This window comes from Penaeus chinensis, chromosome 36, assembly GCF_019202785.1.
Source record: "Penaeus chinensis breed Huanghai No. 1 chromosome 36, ASM1920278v2, whole genome shotgun sequence".
In the NCBI taxonomy this organism is placed as follows: Eukaryota; Metazoa; Arthropoda; class Malacostraca; order Decapoda; family Penaeidae; genus Penaeus; species Penaeus chinensis.
This window is the reverse complement of record NC_061854.1, coordinates 5,486,229-5,512,628: the sequence shown is the minus strand read 5'-3', so window position 1 is coordinate 5,512,628 and position 26,400 is coordinate 5,486,229. Positions and strand designations below refer to the sequence as shown.

General features: G+C 49.9%; 1 protein-coding gene across 1 annotated transcript in view; it reads right to left on the bottom strand.

Moving 5' to 3' along the window:
• Positions 1 to 23,506, bottom strand: part of LOC125044955 (neural-cadherin-like) — a 75,692-nt gene extending 52,186 nt beyond the window's left edge. The window contains exons 1-2 of the mRNA XM_047641929.1: positions 23,405 to 23,506; positions 21,022 to 22,398 (exon numbers count right to left, since the gene is read on the bottom strand). Coding sequence (XP_047497885.1) covers positions 21,022 to 22,327 — 1,306 coding nt within the window. The 5' untranslated portion in view covers positions 22,328 to 22,398; positions 23,405 to 23,506. The remainder of the gene's footprint in view (positions 1 to 21,021; positions 22,399 to 23,404) is intronic.
• Positions 23,507 to 26,400: the final 2,894 nt, after the last annotated feature.

Below are 26,400 nucleotides of genomic sequence, written 5' to 3'. Positions count from 1 at the left end.
GTTATGTATTGGGTAAACACGCGGTGGAGTGTGAGATAGAGAGGGGAGGAGTGGAAAGCAAAAGAGAGAGAGGCGACCGAAGGAGTGACGATGGGGAGTGAAAAGAACGAATCTAAGAAGGAAAAGGAGGGGGGAAAGAAGAACGGGTGATACTGGAAATGGGGAAAACGCGAGGTAGACATCGAAGGAGGTGAAGCGGGAGAGGAGAAGGAAGGGTGAAAAGGAAAAGAAAGACGAAGTGGGAAGGAGAATAGAAGACAGATAAAATATGAGAGAGAGTGAGTTTGCACGAGCGAGAGAGCAAAAGAAAGGGAGAGAGAACTGGAGAGAAGGAACGCGCAGGAACGCGCAGGTAAACATCTCCAAGAGGAGATCATCACCTCTGATGATGGCCCACTTACCTCCCCCTTCGACAGTGTGTGCACACCCTCATGAGCTTACCCTCCCCCCTTCTTCTCCCTTCCCCTTCCCCTTTCTCCCTCCCACCCCCTAGCGCTAAACATGCCACATCCTCTGCCTCCGCTATGTCACTTATCTTACTATGAAGATAAATGAGTTTTAGACCTCTAACTCTTCAATTTTCCAAATGAAAACCTCCATTCCATTCGCAGAACACCGATCCTTCTGTGCGCGGAAGACTGGGCTTCACATCCCTCTCCCCCCAACAATCCCTCGTTTCTCTCCCCCGTCTCTTTTGCACAAACGCAAGCAGCTCAACTGCTATCAACAAGTCAACCCGCAGCGGCCCATCGTCAGTCTCGGAATTTCCGTCTTCGCCAGCCTGGTCGGTCGTCCGCTCAATACTCTCGTCCGGGCAGCCGCCAGGATTAATGTCGACGACAACCGAATGTCGTTTTTATCCGCCGTCTAACCATACGTTCTGCGTCCGCACGTGTCAATCAAACGCACGCGGCAGCACCGACGGTTGCGAAGCAGCACCCAAAGCCTACGTTCACGTTGGCGACGAAGGCCTGGCTGACCAAGGCGGGGGCGCCGACACGCTTACGTGCACGCGCAATTATGGACACATATCTCAAACTCCTGCGCTCTTCCTTCCCACTTCGCGGTCGCCATACGGACATAGCACGAAAAATTGTCACGGAAGGCAAACAGACCGCCGCAAGGCTCCTGCACACGAGCGGACACAGCGACCCGTGTCGTTACCGCATAAAACTCGGACACGAATACAAAATCTTGTGATACCGTTGGTCATGGTGCAAGATTTCACCGAGAGAGGTATTCTGTAAATAAATAACAAACATCAGACTATCAAAATTCAGTTCATATCTTGTTCAAAAGGAAACTTATCCAAAACACTCGTGGTGCCAGATATGCTCACTCAAAGGAACTTGAGTGGATGCTTCCCGCAAGAAAACGCCAGCCCCCGCCCCCTCCTAAGCGCCCGCGTCTATACCTCGCGCACGGAAACCTACGACATGACACGCACCTTCACGTGTCCACTCCTCGCCCGCCGGGTGCCCCCTGCTCCCCACGCCCCCATCCCTCGAGTTACTCACTACTGTACCTACTAATTATATATCAAACAGCGTAAATACTACTTCCTTTTGCTTCTCTTGCTTTTCGGACTCGTATTTTGTGCGGAATGTCCGGATACTTTCCGTGCCAGGTTCCTGGTATTGCTCTAGCCTGGCGTCGGGCAGCGCCATTTCCAGGGCTGACGGCCACGCAAACTGAGTGAGTTCCCAGGAAGGCACAGACAGGATGCGATGCTCTGAGGGAGGCGTCGATACGAATTCCCTTGGCCGAATCGCACGCAAGATTTCCACCATCCACGACAAGCAACTGCAGTACCTCAATCAGCATGTCACGCAGGACGCACGTCACGAGGAGGTTGCATGTCAAGGGCCCTGGTCGTAAACAAAAGCAGCTTTGCCGTAGGTCGACGTCGTGGCCGCGCGACTTAAAATATTGCTGCTCCCCAGGGACCCTCAATCAAACCCACTATAAAAATAGCATCCAAAGAAATAGAATGGAGGGAAAAAAAAAGATAATTACGTCGGGTTTCTTTAGCCAATTCTAGGTAATCTGTGGCACCAAAAAATAAATTATTAACCTCAAAAACCGATCTGTCAACTTGATACACTCACGCCAGCACGCGAGATTGTGGACCTCTACCTCCCCCCCTCTCGCAACCTCCCCCACACAAAACAAAAACCTCCAGACGCCAACAAACAAGCACCTTCTCCCTCCACACAGCACCTACGCCGCCCCAATCTACCTCCAACACAGGAAACTACTACCACAACAGACAAAACCATCGCCGCGGACAAAGAAACAATTATACCTGACAGACAACCGAGCCGCCACGTCGCCCCGCTTCGGACAAACAGAGGTAAAAAAATAGAGGATTAAAAGTGACAAAAAGGGAACACGTGATGGGAGTGCCACAAAATCCTACAGTTGGCAACATATCTTTTGAATATATGGAACATGGAGAATAGCCCTTTTATCAATAGCCAGGGACGCCATACTGCGTAACAAACGTCGCGCGGGGAGATCCTGTTTCGCACAGAGCAAGAGATGCTATCATAAAAAAACAATCACGACTGATTGAAGAAAAAAATATGCGTAGCGAAAATCGCAAAAAGAACTATGAGAAATCCTAAGAAAATCCTCCAGGTCGACCTTCATCCTCCATCGCGGAAGCTCTTAGTGCCCGCGAGAGCCCGGGTGGAACAGCTGCAGTTTAGATATTAAGGCACGGAGCTTGGCCCAACATGTCTTCGTTATTGCAAGATGCCCTCTTGTTTCCAAAACCGGCTCCCGAAAATGCTTTCGTTTTTCATAGCCACGAGATCCGAAAAAAATAACAGGGGTCACACACCACACCCATCCCACACCCTCTAACATACACAACGTACCGTTTAGCAAGAGGCCTAACATTGCCAATTAACAATCATTCACCTGTCGTGAAAACACACCCATTACAATCACACCTATACGATCGTCCCGGAAAATAATACCGAAGCCTCCATTCAATAATCCTCTCCCTCTCCTCTCCCCCCCCCCCCTTAGAAAAAAGAAAATCCTATAACAATGAAAATTATACCACGTTACCCTCCCTCAACCAATCAGAAAGTGCATCATAATCATAGCAACAAATCCCAGCGCCCTTCAGCCTCCCCCCCCCCTTCATCCCCATCCTCACCATCTCCACCCCCCAATCACCATCCCCACAATCCCCCCCTCCCCCTCTTTCCTACAAGCGCTCCCCCTCGGCCATAATTTCGAGGCAGTAATTGGCAAACATCCGCCGGTGACCTATCCAGGGCCTGTTCATTCCGGATCCCATAATTGGGAGGAAAAGGAGGAAGAGCAGAGAGGAAGCGCGGAAAGAGGAAAAATCAATAAAAATGGAAATCAAACGACACGACTGGGACAATTTGCTGTCCGGTCTCTAGGCGCTTTCCCCCCATCTCTTATTAATATCAAGTACCATCGCTATCAGCTCTCTGCCACTTTACTCCTTTCATTCATAGTCGCTCCCTCATCTACAATATATCGAAGCCAATTACCAATTAGGCCTATGCTTCAGATCTCTCTGAGAGAGAGAGAGAGAGAGAGAGAGAGAGAGAGAGAGAGAGAGAGAGAGAGAGAGAGAGAGAGAGAGAGAGAGAGAGAGAGAGAGAGAGGAAGAGAGAGAGAGAGAGAGGAAGAGAGAGAGAGAGAGAGGAAGAGAGAGAGAGAGAGAGGAGAGAGAGAGAGAGAGAGAGGAAGAGAGAGAGAGAGAGAGGAAGAGAGAGAGAGAGAGAGGAAGAGAGAGAGAGAGAGAGGAAGAGAGAGAGAGAGAGAGAGAGAGAGAGAGAGAGAGGAAGAGAGAGAGAGAGAGAGGAGAGAGAGAGAGAGAGAGAGAGAGAGAGAGAGAGAGAGAGAGAGAGAGAGAGAGAGGAAGAGAGAGAGAGAGAGAGAGAGAGAGGAAGAGAGAGAGAGAGAGAGAGAGAGAGAGAGAGAGAGAGAGAGAGAGAGAGAGAGAGAGAGAGAGAGAGAGAGAGAGAGAGAGAGAGAGAGAGAGAGAGAGAGGAGAGAGAGAGAGAGAGAGAGAGAGAGAGAGAGAGAGAGAGAGAGAGAGAGAGAGAAGAGAGAGAGAGAGCGAACAAGAGAGAGAGAGAGAGAGAGAGAGAGAGAGAGAGAGAGAGAGAGAGAGAGAGAGAGAGAGAGAGAGAGAGAGAGGAGAGAGAGAGAGAGAGAGAGAGAGAGAGGAGAGAGAGAGAGAAGAGAGAGAGAGAGAGAGAGAGAGAGAGGAGAGAGAGAGAGAGGAAGAGAGAGAGAGAGGAAGAGAGAGAGAGAGGAGAGAGAGAGAGAGAGAGAGAGAGAGAGAGAGAGAGAGAGAGAGAGAGAGAGAGAGAGAGAGAGAGAGAGAGAGAGAGAGAGAGAGAGAGAGAGAGAGAGAGAGAGAGAGAGAGAGAGAGAGAGACATACAGACAGACAGACAGACAGAGAGAGAGAGACACAGAAACGGGCAAACAAGAGACATATTACATATAAAAAAGAAACAACTGCCAATTGGCAATTGCTTCCTTATATACTACCGGGCGCCTGTGCCAACTACGGCAGGCCGATGATGATATGTCAGCGCCATTGCCACTCGTTCTCGCAGACTGATTGTAAATTGCCATTACTATAAACAAAGCCCCGGTTGACACGACCCGCGTCCATCACGGCCAATTATCAGCTGACAACGGAACAAAACGGCAGGAATATTAAGCTGAGCAAAGGGAAAGGGCAGGGCAGGGCAGTGGAAGGGAAAGGGAAAGGGGAGGGGAGGGGAGGGGAGGTGAGGGGAGGGGGAGGGGAGGGGGAAGGGGAGGGGAGAGGGCAGGGGATGGGGATGGGGAAGGGGAAAGGGAGAAGGAGGGAGGGGGAAGAAGGGTAGGACGGTAGGACGGTTGGACGGAGGGATGCAAGGAAGGAAGAAAGACAGGAAGGAAGGAAGGGAGAGAGAGAAGGAAGGGAAGGAAGGAAAGAATGAATGGTGGGAAGGACAAGAGGGAAGGAGGGAGGGAAGAAGTGAGGAAGTAGGAAGGAATGGAAGGAAAAAGAAACGAGAGGGACCAAAATGGGTTTACGAGCAATGTTTTGTTACATGGGGAGAGAGGGCGAGGTCACGTTTTACAGGAGGGGAGGCCGTGCTAAATGAGGGAGAAGGGGAAAAAAGCGAAAATGGGGCGAATGAGAAGAAACGAAAATGATAAACACCACAAACAAATACAAAATAACTAATAAACAACGAAAACAACAGAAGGCAGAAAAAAACGTCAACGACCTAAGATAGCAGAATAAATTCAAGCATTCGAAGAAATTTTAAGCAAGACAGGAGGAGGTCGCCGGTCAAGAAATTCTAACCGGGGAAGTTGAGAAGGAAGAGGCAGAGAAGAGAAAGGCCGAAAGGGGTTAAAGGAAGGAGGTAAGGCGACACCGAAAAAACGCCGCCCCACAGCTGCCACAACAGCACACACCACGAGGATTCCAAGCACGAACGCAACAAACAACAGAACTTTATGGGCGAACGAGAATGAGAGAGGAGAGTGACACAAAGGGAGAGGGAGAGGGGGAGAGGGGGAGAGGGGAGGGAGAGGGGAGGGAGGGAGGGAGGGAGGGAGGGAGGGAGGGAGGGAGGGAGGGAGGGAGGGAGGGAGAGAGAGAGAGAGAGAGAGAGAGAGAGAGAGAGAGAGAGAGAGAGAGAGAGAGGGGGGGGGAGGATACATAAAAATACGAAAACTCACGGGGCCACGAGCTTCAGCACTGACTACCTGAAAGAAAGGAACGCGAAGGGAAACGAAGCCTACACGAAAGAGAAGAACAAATAAAAAAATGACAATAATTCCGTACCTAGATAAAACAGAAAATAAACCAAGGAAATTATGAAGGATAACAAGAAAACAGAAAGAGGGGAGAGAGATGTCTGATGGCACTCTCACCATAATCGCCACTGACATCACTACCTTATGTCCCGTGTTTCTTCCGTACAGGTGGATTCACTTCCGGGAGAGGGGCCGGGCGGAAAGGGGGGAGGGCAGGGGAGGGCAGGGGAGGGCAGGGGAGGGCAGGGGAGGGCAGGGGACGGGAAAAGGGGGGAGGGCAGGTGAGGGCAGGGGACGGGAAAAGAGGGGGGAAAGGGGGGAGAGGGAGTAGGGGTAGGAGAAGAGGGGTGGAAGAGGTATACAGGGGGCAGTGAAGAGAAGGGAGGTGTGAGGTATGGAGAGGAGGAGAGAGGAGGAAGGGGTAGGAAGAGGGGAAAGAAGGGGAGGGGAAAAGAGGGAAAACGTACCGTACCGACACTAACATAACCCTGTCCCTCCGTTATACTCAACCCTCGCTATCGGCCTCCCGCCCTCTATCAGTGGCGGCTGCTGCAACGGGAGGAGAGGAAAGGCCACTGAAGTACCTCCTCCTTCGGGACGCTAACTCAACTCTCCCCCGCCCCAATACCTCCCTTCAGCCCCCTTCTCCCCTTATCCTATCTCCTCTCCTCCCATTCCTCTAACCTCATCCTTCAACCCCCCACCCCACCCCGCCTTTTCTGACCGATACAGGAACGTCTGGTGTTAACAAAATGCTATCTTCTCTACGTCACAGAAAAGACTGCAATATAACATTAATACAAGCAATAAATGCATTATCACTGTGATTACCATTATCTGTTTCCTCCCCTTTTGTAAAACATTTTTGAATATTACAAATGCTATAGTTGTATTTGCATTTGTATTTGTAGCAGTAGCAGTAGTATTAGTAACATTAGTTGTAGCAGTAACAGTAGCAGCGCTAGTAACAGTAGTAGGCCTAATGGTAATGGTAGTAACAGTCGCAGTAGTAGTAATAGTAATATTAGTAGTAATATTAGTAGTAATATTAGTAGTAATATTAGTAGTAATATTAGTAGTAATAGTAGTAGTAATATTAGTAGTAATAGTAGTAGTAATATTAGTAGTAATATTAGTAGTTGTAGTAGTAGTAATAGTAGTAATAGTAGTAGTAATAGTAGTAGTAATAGTAGTAGTAATATTAGTAGTTGTAGTAGTAGTAATATTAGTAGTTGTAGTAGTAGTAATAGTAGTAGCAATAGTAGTAGCAATAGTAATAGTAGTAGTAATAGTAGTAGTAATAGTAGTAGTAATAGTAGTAGTAATAGTAGTAGTAATAGTAGTAGTAATAGTAGTAGTAATAGTAGTAGTAATAGTAGTAGTAATAGTAGTAGTAATAGTAGTAGTAGTAGTAATAGTAGTAGTAGTAATAGTAGTAGTAGTAATATTAGTAGTAGTAATATTAGTAGTAGTAATATTAGTAGTAATATTAGTAGTTGTAGTAGTAGTAATAGTAGTAGTAATATTAGTAGTTGTAGTAGTAGTAATAGTAGTAGTAATAGTAGTAGTAACAGTAGTAGTAATATTAGTAGTAATAGTAGTAGTAATAGTAGTAGTAATATTAGTAGTAATAGTAGTAGTAATAGTAATAGTAATAGTAATAGTAATAGTAATAGTAGTAGTAATAGTAGTAGTAATAGTAGTAGTAATAGTAGTAGTAATAGTAGTAGTAATAGTAATAGTAATAGTAATAGTAATAGTAGTAGTAGTAGTAGTAGCAATAACAGTAAAAATGTAATAGTAAATATAGTAATAGCCATTGTTATAACGCCGTATTTTATGAAGTTCTTCCTTTACTACACAATCCTCCCAATTACGGCTTCATTCATCATCATCTCAAAATCCTCCACCCCACCATCATGCCGGCCGCCGCCATTCTCAATCCACAACGGTTAAAGCAGTATTCCCACTACTACGGTCAAAATAAATTCATGAGGCCCAAAAAAGCTTCCTCGTAAAGGCTCCGCGACCGCCGCCGCCACCATCAGCAGCAGCAGTAGCGGCAGCGGCGTCTGCTGGCCGAGCTGGCACAGTCCGGCACTCCAGCACGCAGTATTGATCAGCGAGGAGGGGGGTCGCCTGGGGAGGGGGGCACGTCCCTTCGACTCCCCTTAAACCCTCGCTCTTGCTCTCTCGTGCGCTCTCTCTCTCTCTTTCTCTCTTTCTCTCTTTCTCTCTCTCTCTCTCTATCTCTCTCTCTCTCTCTCTCTCTCTATCTCTCTATCTCTCTATCTCTCTCTCTATCTCTCTCTCTCTCTCTCTCATACACACATACTGAACTTTTTCTTTCCTTTCAATCTCTCTCCCTCCCCCCCCTCTTTCTCTCTCTCTCTCTCTCTCTCTCTCTCTCTCTCTCTCTCTCTCTCTCTCTCTCTCTCTCTCTCTCTCTCTCTCTCACACACACACACACACACACACACACACACACACACACACACACACACACACACACACACACACACACACACACACACACACACACACTGGATTTTCTTTCTTTCAATCTCTTTCTTTCCCTCCCTCACTCCCTCCCTCCCTCTCTATCCCCCACTTTCTTGTTTTCTCCTTTTTCTCCCCTCCCCTCTCTCTCGTCCCGCACCATCTCCACCACCCCTCTTCCACTGACACCCACCCCACCATACACACGCACACGACTGGCCGGACTCCTCCCCAGCTCCGGTCCTAGACATACTCCAATGGCCACAAGTTATTTTTAGCTCTCTCCACTCAGCAATGCTACGATTTTTTTCAACGAACGGTTATGACAATACTTCCTTCCCATCCCCCCCCCCCCCCCCCCAACGTTCAAACTTTTACCCATCCCACCCTCACAAGACACTAGAGTGGCTCAGTCCGCTCAAAATCCTGCGCTAGGAATCTGCCGCGTCTTGCGCCCACTCAGATTCTCTCATTCGCATACGCACGCACGCACGTACCTACTCCCATTCAAACGTACAATCACGTAATATTGTCTCCCTACTTGCTCCTTCTCCACTGTGAACTGTGCCACTGATGGTTTCCCGATGTGAGGGGAATACCGGGACCTACGACACTCTGATCTGCACCCCGCTCCACCCTGGTCCCCTAACCCCCGGCGCCGCCTCTCACCGGATACTTCGCCACAGCCTGAATCCACTGTTGTTGTTTTTCCTGAAGTCGATCATGTTTTACGCCATTGGAGCTCTTGCGGTTGAGAAAGGGAAAACCGTTTTGGCGTGTCCGCACTGCCGAGGGAACGTCGAAAGCGGGAGCTGAGGAGATGCCCTTCTCGACTCAGCGTCACCAGCAGCGTGCCCCTCTCGGCCAAGATCTCGACAAAGCTCGAGTGTAATATCGGTAATGCCATAACGCTTCACCAAACCGCGCTCTAGCCGCCGCGCCTCATTCCCGTATTATCTCGCGCTCCACTTCCTTCGTCCCTTTTCCCTCTCCCTTAAGCTACCCACCGCCAACCCGCGTCACCCCCTTCCCGCCGCGTCCCCTCTCCTCTCTCTCCCGCCCCATTAAACGCACGCTCTCCTCATCACCCACTCCTTTTTAACATCACAAGTCTCTTCCCCAGAACTGTAAATATCCTACCTTCCTGTCCTCGTAAACACTAATGGTAATATTTCCCGCCCCTCTTCTCCCCCGCCCACCTCTAAGCCTCCCGCCTCCTGCTTCAGCGCGGCTTATCTCCCCCGCCCGCAGCTCCCCGAGCGTATTTTTCAGCATTCCGCGTCTGCCCCCAGGGTACGTGGCAGTTACAGCCGTACGGGATACGGATTCAGACTGAGCTTATTGGCCCTTGGCGCTCGCTTCTCTTTCTCCGACCCCGCTGCTTGGTGTGACACTGCGAATAAAATCCTTTCCTCGTTTTGAACTAGATTTTTTCATTCTTTATTCTCCAGCTCTCCCTTCCCTACGCTCTCCTCTCCGATACAACGTTTGCGTCTCTCTTTCTCCCTCCCTTCCGCCTCTCCCTCCCCTACTCTCTTTTCCCCTCCCCTCTTCCCCTCGGACGCTTCACCTAGAGCGACCTTTCGAGCCTCCCCGCGGGCGGCATCTCTCTCGTCTCCCACACTTTTGCCAGGTCAATACCTAATGACTCAAGCTGTCTGCTGTAGGCGCAAGAATCCAGCCGGACTCTTCCGCCCCCCCCCCTCTCCCAAGACCCCTTCACCCCAGCGGCGTGATTTCCAGCACCCGCTCTCGCTCACGGGCTTCCCTTTCTATTACTTGTAATTTTTCTCTCCGACATCATAGGAAAACACAAAGCAGTCCACGACCCTCTCAACCTATTAATCGCCCAGGCCGATCGGTTTTCGATAATTCCACCAAGGAAAGTAAAACAACGTCCTCCAATTATTTGAACTCTCATGTAACCTAGTCTTGCTCCTACCCCACCCCCCACCCTGCCCCACTTGCCCCCAGATCAATCCTCCCCTCGCCCCCTCGCCCCCAACTGCTTTCCCTCCACATCCGTAACTTGCTTCCATGCGAACACTGACAAACACAAAATAACCTATTGATTTCCGAATGCTCTTTTTGGTTTTTTTTTATCGTGGAGGCGGCAAGGTGACATTCTGTAACCCGGATTCCCTTGGGTTTCGCTTCTTCTCCTCAACTTCTCGACTCGACATACAACCGGCTGCTGGCGTCACGCATCTTCTTGCGTCAATACCATCCTCAGCAATTAATATATACGCTCTCGCTCTTGCACTTAATTGAACACCTCTCCTCCCCCCCCCCCCCCCCCGCCTCTCTTGTCCCTCTCTTCTCTCTCTTCTCTTCTCTTCTCTTCTCTTCTCTCACTCCTTTCTCCCCTTCCCCTGAAGAAAACTCAACTGGAACTTGATATGACGTTCCCTATCTCTCCAGTTTAATTACAAAAAATAACTATAGTCGAACGATTCCTGTTCTTTCGCAAACGAGTCCTACTCCACAAGCCGGAATGCGACCGGCGATGCAGGCACGTGCGCATAAGCATATTCGCCAGCGTGTGTTTCCGAATGTGACTGTGCGCCTGAATAAAACAGTAAAATCGAGGAAATGCAAATGAACGCATGAGTGGGCGTGTATGCCTGAGTGCCTGTTCCCGCTGGAGAGGGCGCCTGGAAGTGTGACTCAAAGCGACATCGTTAACCGACGAGGCCCCACCTTCCCCTCCATTACACATCCCGGCACAAGCCTCTTGGACGCCTCAAGGGGACGCCCGAGAGGAGGCCTCAAACTCTACCTGACGTTAAGGTTGTACACACAGGCTTGCTATAATAGGATTTCCGATCTAGGCGCGCGTGTTCCTGAAGGTAGCCTACTTGGAATTTTTGTCCGACCCAATTTTCGCGTTCGTCACGTTGTCCCGCTTCTCGTGAATTCCACGTCTTCCTCCCTGCTCGACTTTATATCCCTCCCCTTGACTTATTCATCTCTACCCCCCCTCCCCCCCATCTGTCTGTCTCTCTCTCTCTCTCTCTCTCTCTCTCTCTCTCTCTCTCTCTCTCTCTCTCTCTCTCTCTCTCTCTCTCTCTCTCTCTCATCTATCAAGCTTTCTTCCTCCTTCGTTCTCACCTTCTCAACCTTATCCCCTCGCACCCTTTCCATCATATTCTCCCTCACGCCCCCCCCCCCCCGGATCCTGCATCCCCAAGCGACCCAGATCAACAAGGTCATTCCCTGGCGTCTGGAAGGGCGTGATTAAGGTCGCGTCTGGAGTGGGAGCTTCTCGGAACCTCTGCCGCGCCTGGAAAATGTTTACATGCAGAGTCCGGGCTTGCGAGGCCAGGTTAAGGGTCAGCCGGGGAGCGGGATGAGGGGGGGGGTAGGAAGAAAGGGGGAAGGATGGGGAGGAGGATAGGAGCGGGGGAGAGCAGGGATGGCAAGGAGAGGAGGAGGAGGAGGAGGAGGAGGAGGAGGAGGAAGGAGGAAGGAGGAGGAAGGAGGAAGGAGGAGGAAGGAGGAGGAAGGAGGAAGGAGGAGGAAGGAGGAAGGAGGAGGAGGAGGAAGGAAGGAAGGAGGAGGAAGGAAGGAGGAGGAGGAGGAGGAGGAGGAGGAGGAGGAGGAGGAGGAGGAGGAGGAGGAGGAGGAGGAGGAGGAGGAGGAGGAGGAGGAGGAGGAGGAGGAGGAGGAGGAGGAGGAGGAGGAGGAGGAGGAGGAGGAGGAGGAGGAGGAAGGAGGAGGAGGAGGAGGAGGAGGAGGAGGAGGAGGAGGAAGGAGGAAGGAGGAGGAGGAGGAAGGAGGAAGGAGGAGGAGGAGGAGGAGGAGGAGGAGGAGGAGGAGGAGGAGGAAGGAAGGAGGAGGAGGAGGAGGAGGAGGAGGAAGGAGGAGGAGGAGGAAGAGGAGGAGGAGGAGGAGGAGGAGGAGGAGGAGGAGGAGGAGGAGGAGGAGGAGGAAGGAGGAAGGAGGAAGGAGGAAGGAGGAAGGAGGAGGAGGAGGAGGAAGGAGGAGGAGGAAGGATGAGGAGCCAGACGAAGTAAAAAAAACTCACAGGGAAAAGCAACGACGATGAAACAATGCGCATGTAACATAGGATAACAACAAGAAGAAAAACGAAATAGCGTAATAGCGTATATACTATCGGAATCTGAACTGGTGGAACAGTCCAACGTAACGAGCTGGACGGCCAAGAGCAAAGGCCACCGGGATGGAGGGACAGCCGCATCCGAACCAAGCCGGAAACACACGAAAGCTACTGAAAGCCCGAAGCCGTCCAGCAATCAAGAGGTAAAACCCAGGGCCGTAGCGTCACTGGTGTTCCGAAAAATAACGTCATTAGTATCCCGACAGATTTCATTAACAACGCGTAAATGGCCACGCATAATTACCGCATCAACAATTTATATAATGCGGCCGTAGCATTAGTAAAATTACCGGAGCAGTCACATGGAATGATGCAATCCCTAGACCCCCCACCCCCCACTTCCTCTGCCACCCTCATTCCTTTCCCCTTTTTCTCTGCCGGGCTTCCCTTTGCCCTCTGTTATCGGCCTTCCCTGTCTTTCGTAGTTCAGTATATTAACATGCAAAGACGATGCAACACACATAACAGCTTAACTGATAAAACTCAGTGCTAAAAAACAATACAAATGCTATGCATTTCCTTGACGTAAGATCGTCAGGGCTACGTTTCTAGAAGGTCCCATTCCAGCGCTCCCACTCCCACTCCCACTCCCACTCCCACTCCCACTCCCACTCCCACTCCCACTCCCACTCCCACTCCCCTCCCACTCCCACTCCCACTCCCACTCCCACTCCCCCTCCCCCTTCTCCCGCCTTGCCCTGAACTCCCCCACATGCTCTAACTTCCGTGAACTACCGGTCAAGCCTGATTACCGTCGCTTGCTGTAAAAAAAAAAACAACCCCAGCATGAACGTCGCTTTCGAGAACTCACATGACAGCGCTGACACGCTTGTCACTCACCCATCACGAGACCCCTTGTCACCGTCGGCGCCCTTAGCGTATCCACACTCCCCAGCCACGCCCACTTTTCTCGCACGCTCGGAGTTTTGCCGCCGACCTGACACGCTGACAAATATGCTTTAACTGCAGAACATTCCAGTCGCTTTTGCCCCTTCTCAGAAATGACCTCCGCTTGCACAAAGCCTTTTCCCCACGCCCCCTTCCCCTCACTAACCCACCTAACCGCAGCAAATAACGTACTACCCACAACAAAAACAATGTCCTATATGAGTTACGCAAACCTCGTGATCCCGTTACCTTTCATGCGTCGCCTTCCATCGCGTTTCTCTATCCCCCTTCTCCACTCACTCAAGCTCGCCAGCCCACTCATTCGCACTCATCAACCCACTCCCTCATTCCCTCCCCCTCTCTCCCTTTCACCTTTCTTCATTTCCAATCTCCCCCCTTTCCCTCCCTCTTCCTTCCCTTTTCCTCTTCCTTCCCTTTTCCTCCTCCCTCCCCTTCCCTCCCTCCCACCCCTCCATTCCCTCCTTCCCTCCCTCCCCAAGCTCCGCCCTTTCCCTTGGTCTCCCCAGCCCCCACACCATTTAAATGTACTGGCCCCGGCAATCTAAACAAACAGGTCTGTGTAAGCAACAAGCAAACAGCTAACCCGCTGGCCCCCGGAGTAGTTCCAAAACGACATAACTTTTATCGGATATTGAATTTCATAAAAACAAGAGCCTCGGTTGGTGCGCATGTCGTGTGGCAGTTGTGGCGGGGACACTGTGTACTGGGAAGGGACGGGGAAAAAGATGGGGAGTTTTGATATAAGAAAAATGATAAAGTTGGGAAAAAACGAGAAGAGGAAGTAATGGAGGAGTTGGGACGACGGAAGTCCGACATTACAAAATATGGGAAAGGCAGGAAAAAGACTGCTAGCGAAACATAGAAGCTACTATTCTACACGAGCTAAATATGAATAATAGGATAATATTCCCCTATGGCGCCTAACACTGCTTCCTACCTATCCACGGTCCCGCAATCACCGCCATCACGTGCTAGACAGTCATTTGCCCACTATTATCTAACCACACCTGCGCATATACACACATAAAAGGGGTTAACCGTACACGTGCGTAGTGGATCTCACGCACACACATATACAGATTTTTTTCACGAGAATCTTCAGCTCGCCGTGAACTCGCAACGTTTGCATTCTATTAACTTTGCAATGTGTGCTGCTGCCTCGTGGCCCCGAGGGTACATTGCACGTCTACGCCGAGTTCGTTTAGTCTGCGAGAAGTTCCGCCGATATACAAGAAGTTTATACTGACTTTATTCAAAGTTATGGAGCGCCCGACCCCCTGCGCAACCCTGATCAAACTCAAGCCTCGAGAGAATCCGCGGTCGACGCGACTGAATACGACTCGACAGCCGACCGGCCTCTTAAAGTATATATATGACTCTCCATCGATACATTTTTCAGTTACCTTCAGCACACCCATTTATAACCAATGCGGCAGTACATTCATCCTACCTAAACCCATGACCAATGCAACTACTCAGCCCTTATACCCATAATCACGTAAGTGCCCATCTATACAAGTCTATAATCAGCTCCTCTTCCCATCCATCTTCGCCTTATCCACCCGCAACCGAGATCTTCCTACAATATATACCTTCCGTGAGCGAACTCTTACGACAGAGGCGCTCCCGGACTAACAGACGCGATTCACCTGGACATACCTGTTCTGTTACATCACGGTGTCCGGCCTGGCCTCTACCCCCTCCCCCCTGCCAACATACCTTGGCCGCACCGTGGGAATGGTACACCGCACTGGATTATCCCTTGCCCCTCCTAGTACACACCCCCAGTAGCCTCCACCAGCACATGAATCTACTTTGTGCTTCTTCCAAAATGCTTGCAAGGCACTTTTTGTAGTTACCTTTTAATTCACACAGGTCTGCCACTGGTAGTCAGCGGATCTCGAGAGGAAATGACAAGAAAACATTTCCGACTTGATGTACCTTGGCTTATTCGTTAGATCACGACTCGTATCCTTCACATCGTGATGGTACCAACATATGCAAACGAGATTATGCACGACAAAACCATCTGGTAACCACGAAAAAGGGCGACTCAGACGAAATCCATGAGCTTCTCATCACACGAGCTAACAGCTGATCACACCATTAACCCCCCCGCCCTCCACCTCCTAAGATGGATCCCGACAAGTACCTCCTTCCCCTACTCCGTAGTTTCGATCTGGGTGTGACGTAAGAGCGAATCATTCTAGAATAACCACTTAAAGAGATAAAAATATAATAGCAGACAAAGCCAAAACGAAATGCTAAAGCAAGAATGAATATGAGCCCCCCAGAAGCCATGTCGCAGGAGCATACGACCGGCGCCGCCAGTGTGATTCACACTGGGAAAAGCTTATGATAATGGAGGTTCTGGGAAAACTCCGAAGAGCCCGTTAGCAATAATACAAGGCCTTTTGCCAGTGCCACAGCCAGCTGGGGGGAGGGGGGGGCTGGGCTTCAGTAAGAATAGCGGCAAGAATGCGCACCGCTCCACAAAGGGAGACTGGGCGACTTGCACAAACAGGTAAAGGCATCAAAGAAATAAATTCCGCGACGAGAGAGGACGTCTTGAAACTGCGGCGCGTTCGTCTCCGTCTGACCCCCGGCCGAAAGCAACGTCCGAAAGGCTGGCTGACTCACACAAGCGCAACAAATAAGTCGGGGGGAAAAAAATGCAACCGCGAGATGAAAGAGGCTTGCGAACATCAGGCCGCATTGCGCCGACTTACAATAGTCTTGAGTTGCATTTTTCCCCTTTCCTCTACCTCTCTTCCCTTCTCCCCCTCGCCCTCTCTACCATTTTTCTCAAAACATCAATTGCCCTTCTCTTCACTATCACCTTAACCCATTTCAAGTCTCCCACACCCTACCACCTACCACTCGTCCATCTCTCATTTACCACACATTTAAAAATAAATATACATATACTTCCATCCCCTTTCCCGTCATCCATATCACCCAGAATCCTCGCATTTCTTTTCATTTCCCTCCACGTTTTTTTTTTCCTTCCTCCTCTCCACTTGCAACCAAACAACAACAATGTGTGCAAGGATGCGGTGCCGGCCATCAGCATATTGGGCTCCTCGCTCACGCCCTCGGCCTGTCCCCCCATTTCCATTTTTATCCTGAAGAGGAGAGGCAAGGTCGAGGACCAGGAGTGGAGGGGAGTAAAGGGGGAGGGAGGAGGAGGTGAGGAGAAAGAGGAGGAGGTTGAGGAGAAAAGAAGAGGAGACGTAGGAGACGTAGGAGACGTAGGAGGAGGAGGAGAAAGAAGAGGAGACGTAGGAAGAGGGGGAGGAAGAGGGGAGGAAGAGGGGAGAAGAGGAGGAGGAAGAGGAAGAGGAAGAGGAGGAGCAGGAGGAGGAGCAGGAGGATGAGCAGGAGGATGAGCAGGAGGATGAGCAGGAGGATGAGCAGGAGGAGGAGGAGGAGGAGGAGGAGGAGGAGGAGGAGGAGGAGGAGGAGGAGGAGGAGGAGGAGGAGGAGGAGGAGGGGGAGGGGGGAGGAGGAGGGGGGAGGAGGGGGGAGGAGGAGGGGAGGGGAAGGAGGGAGGGGCGGGGGAGGGTGGAAGAGAAGGAGGGAGGGGCGGGGGAGGGTGGAAGAGAAGGAGGGAGGGGCGGGGGAGGGGGAGGAATAGGGGAGAAGTAGGGAGAAGTGGAGAGATAAAGGAAGGGACAGTGGATAGGGAGAAGAGGCATGGGAGGAGGAATAGGAAGTAGAGGGAGAGGGGAAGGTGCGGGGAGGTGGGGATGAAAGAGCTACTTGTGCGAAGAAAAGAATATTGTGTCCTTGTGTGAGTGAGTGATGCATTATAACTACGGGGGATAGAAGAGGGTGCCATCTTTGCTATAACTACAAGCGCCAAACACAGGTAAATGGTTGAGGGGAGCAGTGGTAGTGCTGAAGATGCAGGAGTGGAGCAAAGGAAACCCGCTGCATCGCGAATTCGCCGCACGGCTTTCCCGGCGACACTTAACAGAGCTTCTTCCCCCTACCCCTACCCCACCCCCCACCCAAAACCCCCTCGCGCCGGTAGGACCGTGACGGTTGTTTCCGGTGACCTCTTGATGACCTCGTTCTGACCTTCGTGACCTCGCCAGCGTGCCGGAGAGTCACGTCGATATCGCGTTACCCTGGAATACTTGACTCAGTATCGTTGGCATTGCGGGTGCCAGTTACGGCACCAGGTGTTAAGGGTCAATCTAGCTGTCAGGGGGATATGCCCGGCGCTCGTATCGGCTTACGCTGGGGCAGCATACCACTACACACCGGCAATAGATAAAAAGTGTATATATAATCTCCTTAAGCCGCCGACCCGAGCTTTACAACGCCCTTCTGGACACCATTTCCTTTGATACTAACACTAGAAAGGAAAAAATGTGGAAAATGTAAGCCAGACACTATCATTATGCATGCGGCTTAATACCGAAATGACCTGTCTTTTATAAAGATTTCCCTCGAGTCGAACTAAAAGCAGGAGGAGGAATACTTGAGAACAGAGGAGACAAGAAGGGAAAGATGATGATAAAAGGAAATCTGGTTGAAGCCAGGGGGGTGAAGGTAGGATAGTAAAGGTGAGTTAAGATGTCTCGGAAGGGAGGGAAGGGAGGTGAGAGGGAGGGAGGGAGGGAGGGAGGGAGGGAGGGAGGGAGGGAGGGAGGGAGGGAGGGAGGGAGGAGGAGGAGGGAGGGAGAGAGAGATAGAGAGATAGAGAGAGAGAGAGATAGAGAAAAAGAGAGAGAGAGAGAGAGAGAGAGAGAGAGAGAGAGAGAGAGAGAGAGAGAGAGAGAGAGAGAGAGAGAGAGAGATAGAGAGAGAGGGGGGGGAGGAAGAACAGGAGCAAGACGGAGAAGGGAGAGTAAAAGAAAGAATGAAAGTAAGTAAGAAAGAAAGAAAGGAAGAAAGGAAGAACGAACGAAAGAAAAAGAGAAAAGAGAGAGAAACCAAAAGAGCAAGTGAAAAAAATAAGAGTGACAAACGTTTACCTCGCAAATAAAAAGTTATCCGGCCCTGTTTACTCACGCCGCCTGCTATGACCTCGGTCGGTGTGACATCTCGTGTTATGCGAGTGGCGAGCCGTGGCAGTTCGCCGGGTAAACACTAGTAAAATTGCCCTGACCTTTACCAGAGGGGGAAAAAGAAAACGGTAAGTGGACCGAATTTACTGCTAATTACCCGGGTCAAGCCAGGGCAAACAGCAGAGTAGATCAGCGCCAAGTGGCATGAGGGAACCCGCAAGCAAATACCCGGAGACCCGAGGGCGACGCTCAGTTTTGCTGGGGGACGCGGCTGAGTCAACCCCACGTACGTTGTGCAAACGCCAAGCACAAGCAATTAGAGGCCAGATAATGACAAAGCTAATTGACATTCATTCCAATTTCTCTCTCACTCTCCCACTCTCTCACTCTCTCACTCTCTCACTCTCTCACTCTCTCACTCTCTCACTCTCTCACTCTCTCACTCTCTCACTCTCTCACTCTCTCACTCTCTCACTCTCCCACTCTCCCACTCTCTCACTCTCTCACTCTCTCACTCTCTCACTCTCTCACTCTCTCACTCTCCCACTCTCCCACTCTCTCACTCTCTCACTCCATTTTGATGATAACATTCGACGTTCCTCTTCCTTTTTGAAAACATTCTGCTCCACATCTCGTCCAATCAATGCCGTGTCAAGGGAAATAAAGAAGGAAGCATCGAGGATGGTGACATGTGAATCCTTTCCAATCTCTTATATGAACTATATACATACATTAACAGACATACAAGACAGACAGTGACAAAGACAGACAAACAACAGACAAGCGCGATCGTGCACGCACGCACGCACGCACACGCACACACACACACACACACACACACGCACACAGTATATAAATATAAAATATACAATGGAGAGCTCAAAGAAGAAAAAAAAAAACGAAACGAGGAGCGGCAAGGAGGGAAAGTGGGTGACCTAAGCCGAGATCCTTCGCGACCCGTTGGATGAGAGAAAGGGATGAGAGGGGAGAGGGGAGAAGAGAAGAGGAGAGGGAAGAGAAGAGGAGAGGGAAGAGAAGAGGAGAGGGAAGAGAGGGGATAAGAGGGGGGAGAGGAAAGAGAGGGGAGAGGAAAGAGAAGAGGAGAGGGAAGAGAGGGGAGAAGAGGGGGGAGAGAGAAGAGGGGGGAGAGGAAAGAGGGGGGAGAGGAAAGAGGGGGGAGAGGAAAGAGAAGAGGAGAGGGAAGAGAGGGGAGAAGAGGGGGGAGAGGAAAGAGGGGGGAGAGGAAAGAGAGGGGAGAGAAAAGATAAGGGAGAAGAAGGGGAGAAGAGGAGAAGAGGGGGAGAAGAGAAGAGGGGGAAAAGAGGAGAAGAAGAGGGGGAGAAGAGGAAAGGGAAGAGAGGGGAGAAGAGGAGAGGGAATAGAGGGGAGAAGAGGAGAGGGAATAGAGGGGAGAAGAGGAGAGGGAAGAGAGGGGAGAAGAGGAGAGGGAATAGAGGGGAGAAGAGGAGAGGGAATAGAGGGGAGAAGAGGAGAGGGAATAGAAGGGAGAAGAGAGGGAAGAGAGGGAAGAGAGGGAAGAGAGGGGAGAAGAGGAGAGGGAAGAGAGGGGGAGAAGAGGAGAGGGAAGAGAGGGGGAGAAGAGGGGGAAGAGAGGGGAGAAGAAGAGCGGAAGAAGAGCGGGAGAAGAGGAGAGGGAGAAGGGGAGGGAGGAGGAGGAGGAGGAAAGGGGGAGGAGGAAAGGGAGAGGAGGGGAGAGAGAGGGTTAGGGAGAGGAGGGGAGAGAGAGGAGGAAAGGGAGAGGAGGGGAGATGGAGGAGGAAAGGGAGAGGAGGGGAGAGGGAGGAGGAGAGGGAGGAGGAAAGGGAGAGGGAAAAGTAAGGGAGGGGAGAGGCGAGGGAGAGGTAAGGGAGGAGGGGGAGGGAGTGAGGAAGTAGAAGAGAGGACAGGGAGAGGGAGGAAGAGGAGAGGAGGAGAGGGAGGAGGAAAGGGAGAGGGAAAAGTAAGGGAGGGGAGAGGCGAGGGAGAGGTAAGGGAGGAGGGGGGGGAAGTGAGGTGTAGAAGAGAGGACAAGGAAAAGCGGGAAAGGAAGAGGAAGAAGAGGGAGGGAGAGATGGAGAAGTGGAGAGGGAGAAGAGAGAGGTAGCGGAGCGGAAATGAACGCGACAAATTGGTCTGTGGCCTCTGGAGGGGCTCGTTTCTTGCAAAAGGATATCAAAGCACACGACCACTCTCTCGCTTGCAACACTGCAGAATTGATTCTTTCCCAGGTGGGTTACGTTACGAGGGAGAAACTGAAATAGAACATAGGCAATATCTAGCCAATAAAAGGGAAAACAAAGGATGAGAAGCTGAAACCCAAGTGTCACCACCACCGCCATGTGGACGACAGACTGGCCGCTGAGTAAGACGGACAAAAACTGGTCTCATCGCGTCGTGCGGTTGTCATTCCGCCTCCCCTCCCCCCATCCCAAATACCCTCCTCTACCATTTAACACGAGCGCCAGCCACCCCTTCGCGCCAACAATACAGTACTCTCTCGTCTGAATGATCTGCAAGGGCACAGGTGACCGAGCCGATTTTATTAGCTTTTTTGTCATTTTCACTAACTGGCTGACCTGCACTTTCGTTGGTGCCTGCACTCTTGCCGCGCCTTTCTGAATGAAGGAGGAAATAAAGATGGGTCTGTACTCACCATTACGATCGTTGTTAGTGATGGTCACCCAGAAATCGATGGTCTTCTCAGGACCGAGCTCCTCGTAGTCCCACTTCTTCTTGACGCGCACGGCACCGTTAGCGTCTACTTCGACCCAGGGGTTGTCGTCGCGGATCTTAAACGTTTCCCACTGAATCTCTTTCTCGAGTTGGAACACAACCTTGCCCTCGACGGCCCCGTCGGCCTCGGAGAACACCAGTTCCTTCGTGTGCCTGAGCTGGCCTCGCTTGACCCTGTTGGCACTGCGCTTGGAGAGCGCGTGCTCGGGGTACAGGTCATAGTCCACGTCGTTGGTCTCTCCGGTGAAGAGGGAGTCGCCGGGGTAGCGGAATTCGATGTGGGCCTTGGCCAGGGTGTCGGAGTACAGGGTAGGCTTGCGCTTGTCGAAGGCCTCCAGCTCTAGCTCGTACACCATGGTCTCCGGAGGCTCGATCAGCATGATCTCGCCCGTCTGCGGCACGATGGTGAACGTGTTGGACGGGTAGGCGAGGCGGTACACCACCACGTCGCCGTCGCCGTCGTGAGCTGTCACGCGACCGATCTTGTCAAACCTCGTCACGTTGAGCGGCACGAAGAAGTAGAACATGTTCTGCGTGAACACCGGCGCGTGGTCGTTCATGTCCAAGATGTGGACGTTGATCTTGGCCTCCGCCATGTCCATGCCCTCCTTGTCGTGGGCGCGCAGGGTAAGCTTGTAGATGTCCTGCGCCTCCCTGTCCAGGCTCTTGCGGGTCACCACCGTCGGGATGCCGCCCACGTGGTGGAGCGCAAACACAGAATGGCCACCCAGCAATTCGTACTTAACGTCCTCCTCGCCCATGGCCTCCATCTCGTCGAGACCCTGCAACTCCGTGCCCGCGGGCAGACTCTCGTACACGTTGGCGTCGTACTCTGGCTTGAGAAACCGAAGCATGCTCTGGTGGTCCTTGACGGCGACCCTGATCACATAGACCTGGCTGTTCCCGTCCTCGAAGGTGGTCGCCACACGGAGGGTCACCGTCTTCCCCAGGAGCGTCACCAGCTTGGACACCGTCATCACCTCGCCGTTGTCCAACACCGCAAAGTAATCGGAGTACTGAGTATCCATCAACCGGTTCACGACCTGTCCCTCTTTCAACTTGATTTTGTGAACGATGTGAGCGGGTGCCACATCGTGCGGCACTGCCACACTGTACATAATTTCAGGCAACACCTCGGCATTCACACACACCACGGCCACTGCAGCCACCAGGGCTACAGCTGCACGCCGTATCAACACACTGCGAGGCAACATTGTACCGTCCATCGCAACACACTTCACTGCAACATTCCACAACACCCTAAAACCACAACACTCCACTTCATAGCCTTAACAATCTGAAAAGAACAAAGAAAGAACATTAGTATCTGGAGGAATGGTGGGGCTCCTGCATTCAATACATTATACATGCTTTACGATATATTAAGCATGCGGTTATATATCTTATGCGTGAGGGGCCATGCCGGTTTGGTGAATGAGTTCATTCATCACATGATAGTTTCTCACAATTGGGAAAAAATAATTTAAATTAATAATTTATTTCGGAACAGTATCACTACATAAATTCAACTAATTTAAAAAGAATGAAAGTTATCCTATATCTTGCAGGGAAAGCTCAAAATTATATTCAATATGAGGAGTGGTGACCCATGTCGACCCAGCACAGATAGTGGACAATAAAAGTCGGGCAATAAATCAATACACACTGCTTGTAAACGAACTACCCCGATCTCTACAATCCCACATTCGCTAGGTGAAATTTGAATGGTGTGCGTGAATTCCCTTTATCAAAATACAGAGGAAGGGGGGGATGGATCCAAAAATGATTTTCCGACCGCGCTTGCGTTATACAAGGCCTTCGGCGAGGGTGAATTCCGCTGAGTCTATCTTCGGTTCCTTGAGCAGGCCGGTATTTCGAGGTATGAAATGCCCTGAGTACCTGGGCATGTTCCAGCGTGCCCACCTGCTTCCCTCTTCCCCTGACTGAGGTCACACTACCGAGGGAGTTCAATTTTCACACAAAAAAATCTTTTTCTATCTTCACTTGCGCAACACTTGCTTTCGGTTCTGTCTCCGCTCGGTGTTCCACGTTGTTCGCAACACACGAAAACACAGACTGCACTCGCACAGCGCTCCGAACACAAGAAAATGAGTGTTCCTCCCACCCAACACAAGGTAACAACCACAGCAGGTACCAAACCGATTCTGCCGCCACTGCCATCTATGTTTCACTTCACATTTACGTTCCCGCCGTCGTCACTGTTATTCCATCACTTAAGAATCACTGATCGAAATTTCAGCCTTCCATTTCTTGCACATTCGATGCACAGAACACACACTTACCACAGATTATCTCTAATAATCCGAGAGCGACTCACAACACCCGTCCACCACACTCAGCCATGACCGTTTGAAGTCCTCTGGCTGTTCCTCCCAAGCGTCTCCCTCCCCGCATAGCGCAGGTGCATACGGCAGGCATCTGTTTTTCACATTTTTACCATCTATTATTTGTATCAATGCTGCAAAATGCATTTATTATCAGGCATTAAATATTTTTGCGCCTTTTTGGAATAGTAGAGTGAAGAAGTGGGCATCCCAGAAGCGACAGGAAATAATGATAAGATAAAACAAGAAAATCGCATCGATTGTTGCCGGCGCGCATGTGCCAAGTGTGCGCAAGAGAACTCATTGAGTGATTTTTCCACCATTTTTTGCGTTTACAGAAAGCCATAAAATTGCGGAATCGTGTGTGTAAAAATAAAAGGTGATGTAAATATTAGACAGAAAAACATATGACTGGAAATAAAGAGCGCGAAATAATTAGTTCGATGCCGGGGGGAGGACATCGGCGAGTGGAAGAGCTACTATGGAGGTGAGGGAGAAGAAGGGAGGAATAGGAGGGGGGGAGGAGGAGGGGGGGTAGAGGAGGAAGAAGAGACTGGGGATATGGGGAGGAGGGGAGTGGGAGGAGGAGGAGAGGAGAAGAGGAGGGGGGGAGGAGGAGGAGGTGGGAGCAGGGGAAGGAACGGAGGCTGAGACCCCAACACCCGGATCAAAGACCTGGCGGGCACCTGCTATACCTCACCCATTTTCTTTAACCAAGACGCTGATGATGACGTCAAGCGTTTCTTTAGAGATATATCGGGTGCAAACTTAGGCTATTCAAGAGCCTGCAGCCAGACTTCATGCATTTTTCGCACGTGGAGGCATTAGATGGTAACGTGGTATGTTACGAAGAAATTAAAATGATGTTCGAATACCCAACGACGCGCAACAACAAAGAACTATAAGTAACGAAAATACTTTCGTTAACCGTGTTATGGTATTCAGTCAGTCGTTAAAGAATACACAAAGAAGATAGAAGATACTCACGGTATTTATTTTGCGTAAGTAAATTTTGTACAATTGTTCGGATCTCGTCACAGACCGCGAGGAGTGCGTGCGTCGACGAGAATGGACGTTAGACCCAATGGGCAAAATATGAACTAGGGTCGTCATTTTAGGGCACGATGTGACCGGTAATCTTGCGCAATAGCATGACTCAGATTTATGTTGCTTCTTTGTCCGGAAATGGGAAGTTTTGGATGTAGGAGTAATTCTTGGTGTCTATTAGTCACTCGTTGTTTGTTTGTGTAGATTTTCATCTTGGGTTGGTATTGATTGGTTTTGTTGATCATAAATGGAAGAATGTCCACTGGCAATACTAGGAAGAAATGAGATTTTAAAAGTATGATTTTCCAGTAGTACTGAAAGCATACTTTTATTTTTCTTCAGATTCACAAATATATATTATTTTTATGACGTGTATATATACGGTATATAATTATATTGTGTATAAGGATAGTTAATAAATAAAAACGGACTGTCAATGCGCGACGCTTGAAAACTCTACGGCATCTCATCGCCACATCCGACAGGAAATTCCCGCCCAAACCAAGAATCTCTATTATGTTTACCGCATTGTCCACAAGTTCAGAAATTAAATATATATGTTTCCTGAAATATGATCCTTCTTATGACTACTCACAAATCTAAGTTTCAATATGCTCCTTAGTTCATTTTTGCAACAGTGCTTTGCGTGTGTCTGCCATACTTTGCACAGTGCTTTGCGTGTGTCTGCCATACTTTGCACAGTGTTTTGCAAGCATGAATAAGGTCAATGGATCCTCTCTATCAGTAATTAGATATACAGTATTATGACAGCATTACAGTTCTATTACTGAATATATTGGGATCAGTTCGACTTTTTACGTTATATGACGATTTTTTTATCACAACCTTCTCAATCTTACATCACCTCATTACGTACCCAGATAAGAAATACCCAGATGACGTAAGTTTAAGTAAAACGAAAGTCAGATATAATATAAACTGGATATAATTCCCGCAGAAGATGAATGGACAGAGTTTTGTGGCTGTCCTTGGCCTACGTCCTCCTTTCAAAGCCATCGGGTTCTGTAATTCTTTCTATTGCTCGAAAGAGAGAGAGAGAGAGAGAGAGAGAGAGAGAGAGAGAGAGAGAGAGAGAGGGAGGGAGGGAGGGAGGGAGGGAGGGAGGGAGGGAGGGAGAGAGAAAGAAAGAGAGAGAGAGAGAGAGAGAGAGAGAGAGAGAGAGAGAGAGAGAGAGAGAGAGAGAGAGAGAGAGAGAAAGAGAGAGAGAGAGAGAGAGAGGGAGAGAGGCAGAAAAGAAAAGATAATCCAGTGAACGAGAGGCAAAAGAGAGAAGATAGTGAACGAGAGAGAGAATGATAAACAGACAGGCAAATAAACAGACAGGAACAGAAACCGCCAGATATAAAGACGAAAAAAAAATTCAAATGCGTCTATACTCCAAATTGCTATCTCGAACAATAAACAAACGAAAACAAACAAAAACAAAAACAGAAGACGGTAGGAGCATAAAATCTGCTTCAAGCCCAGACGACACTGATGACGCTGAACTATGCAAGGAAAGGCCAAGTCGAGGCAAGCGTGTCAAGGCGGCCGGAATGCACTGGGTTGCTTGATCTTGTGCACGGATCCCAAACATGCAAGCTGTTCCATTTGCAGCATTGTTGCATCCCGACGTGTCACTGCTTGCTTCCTTGCTTGGAAGAATATTAATCAGTGTGAGGGCGCCGATGTTTTTTTTATGCTGAAAGTGATGATGGGAATGTCTTTTTGTTGTTGGTGTTATTCCTGTAATAATCAATATCATCGTTACTCTTATTATTCCTCTTATTATTAACATAGCTATTATAATCGTTATTACGGTTATTATTATGATTATCATTATTATTATTTCATTGTTATTGTTGCTATCATTATTTTATTATTACTATTATTATTATCATTATTAT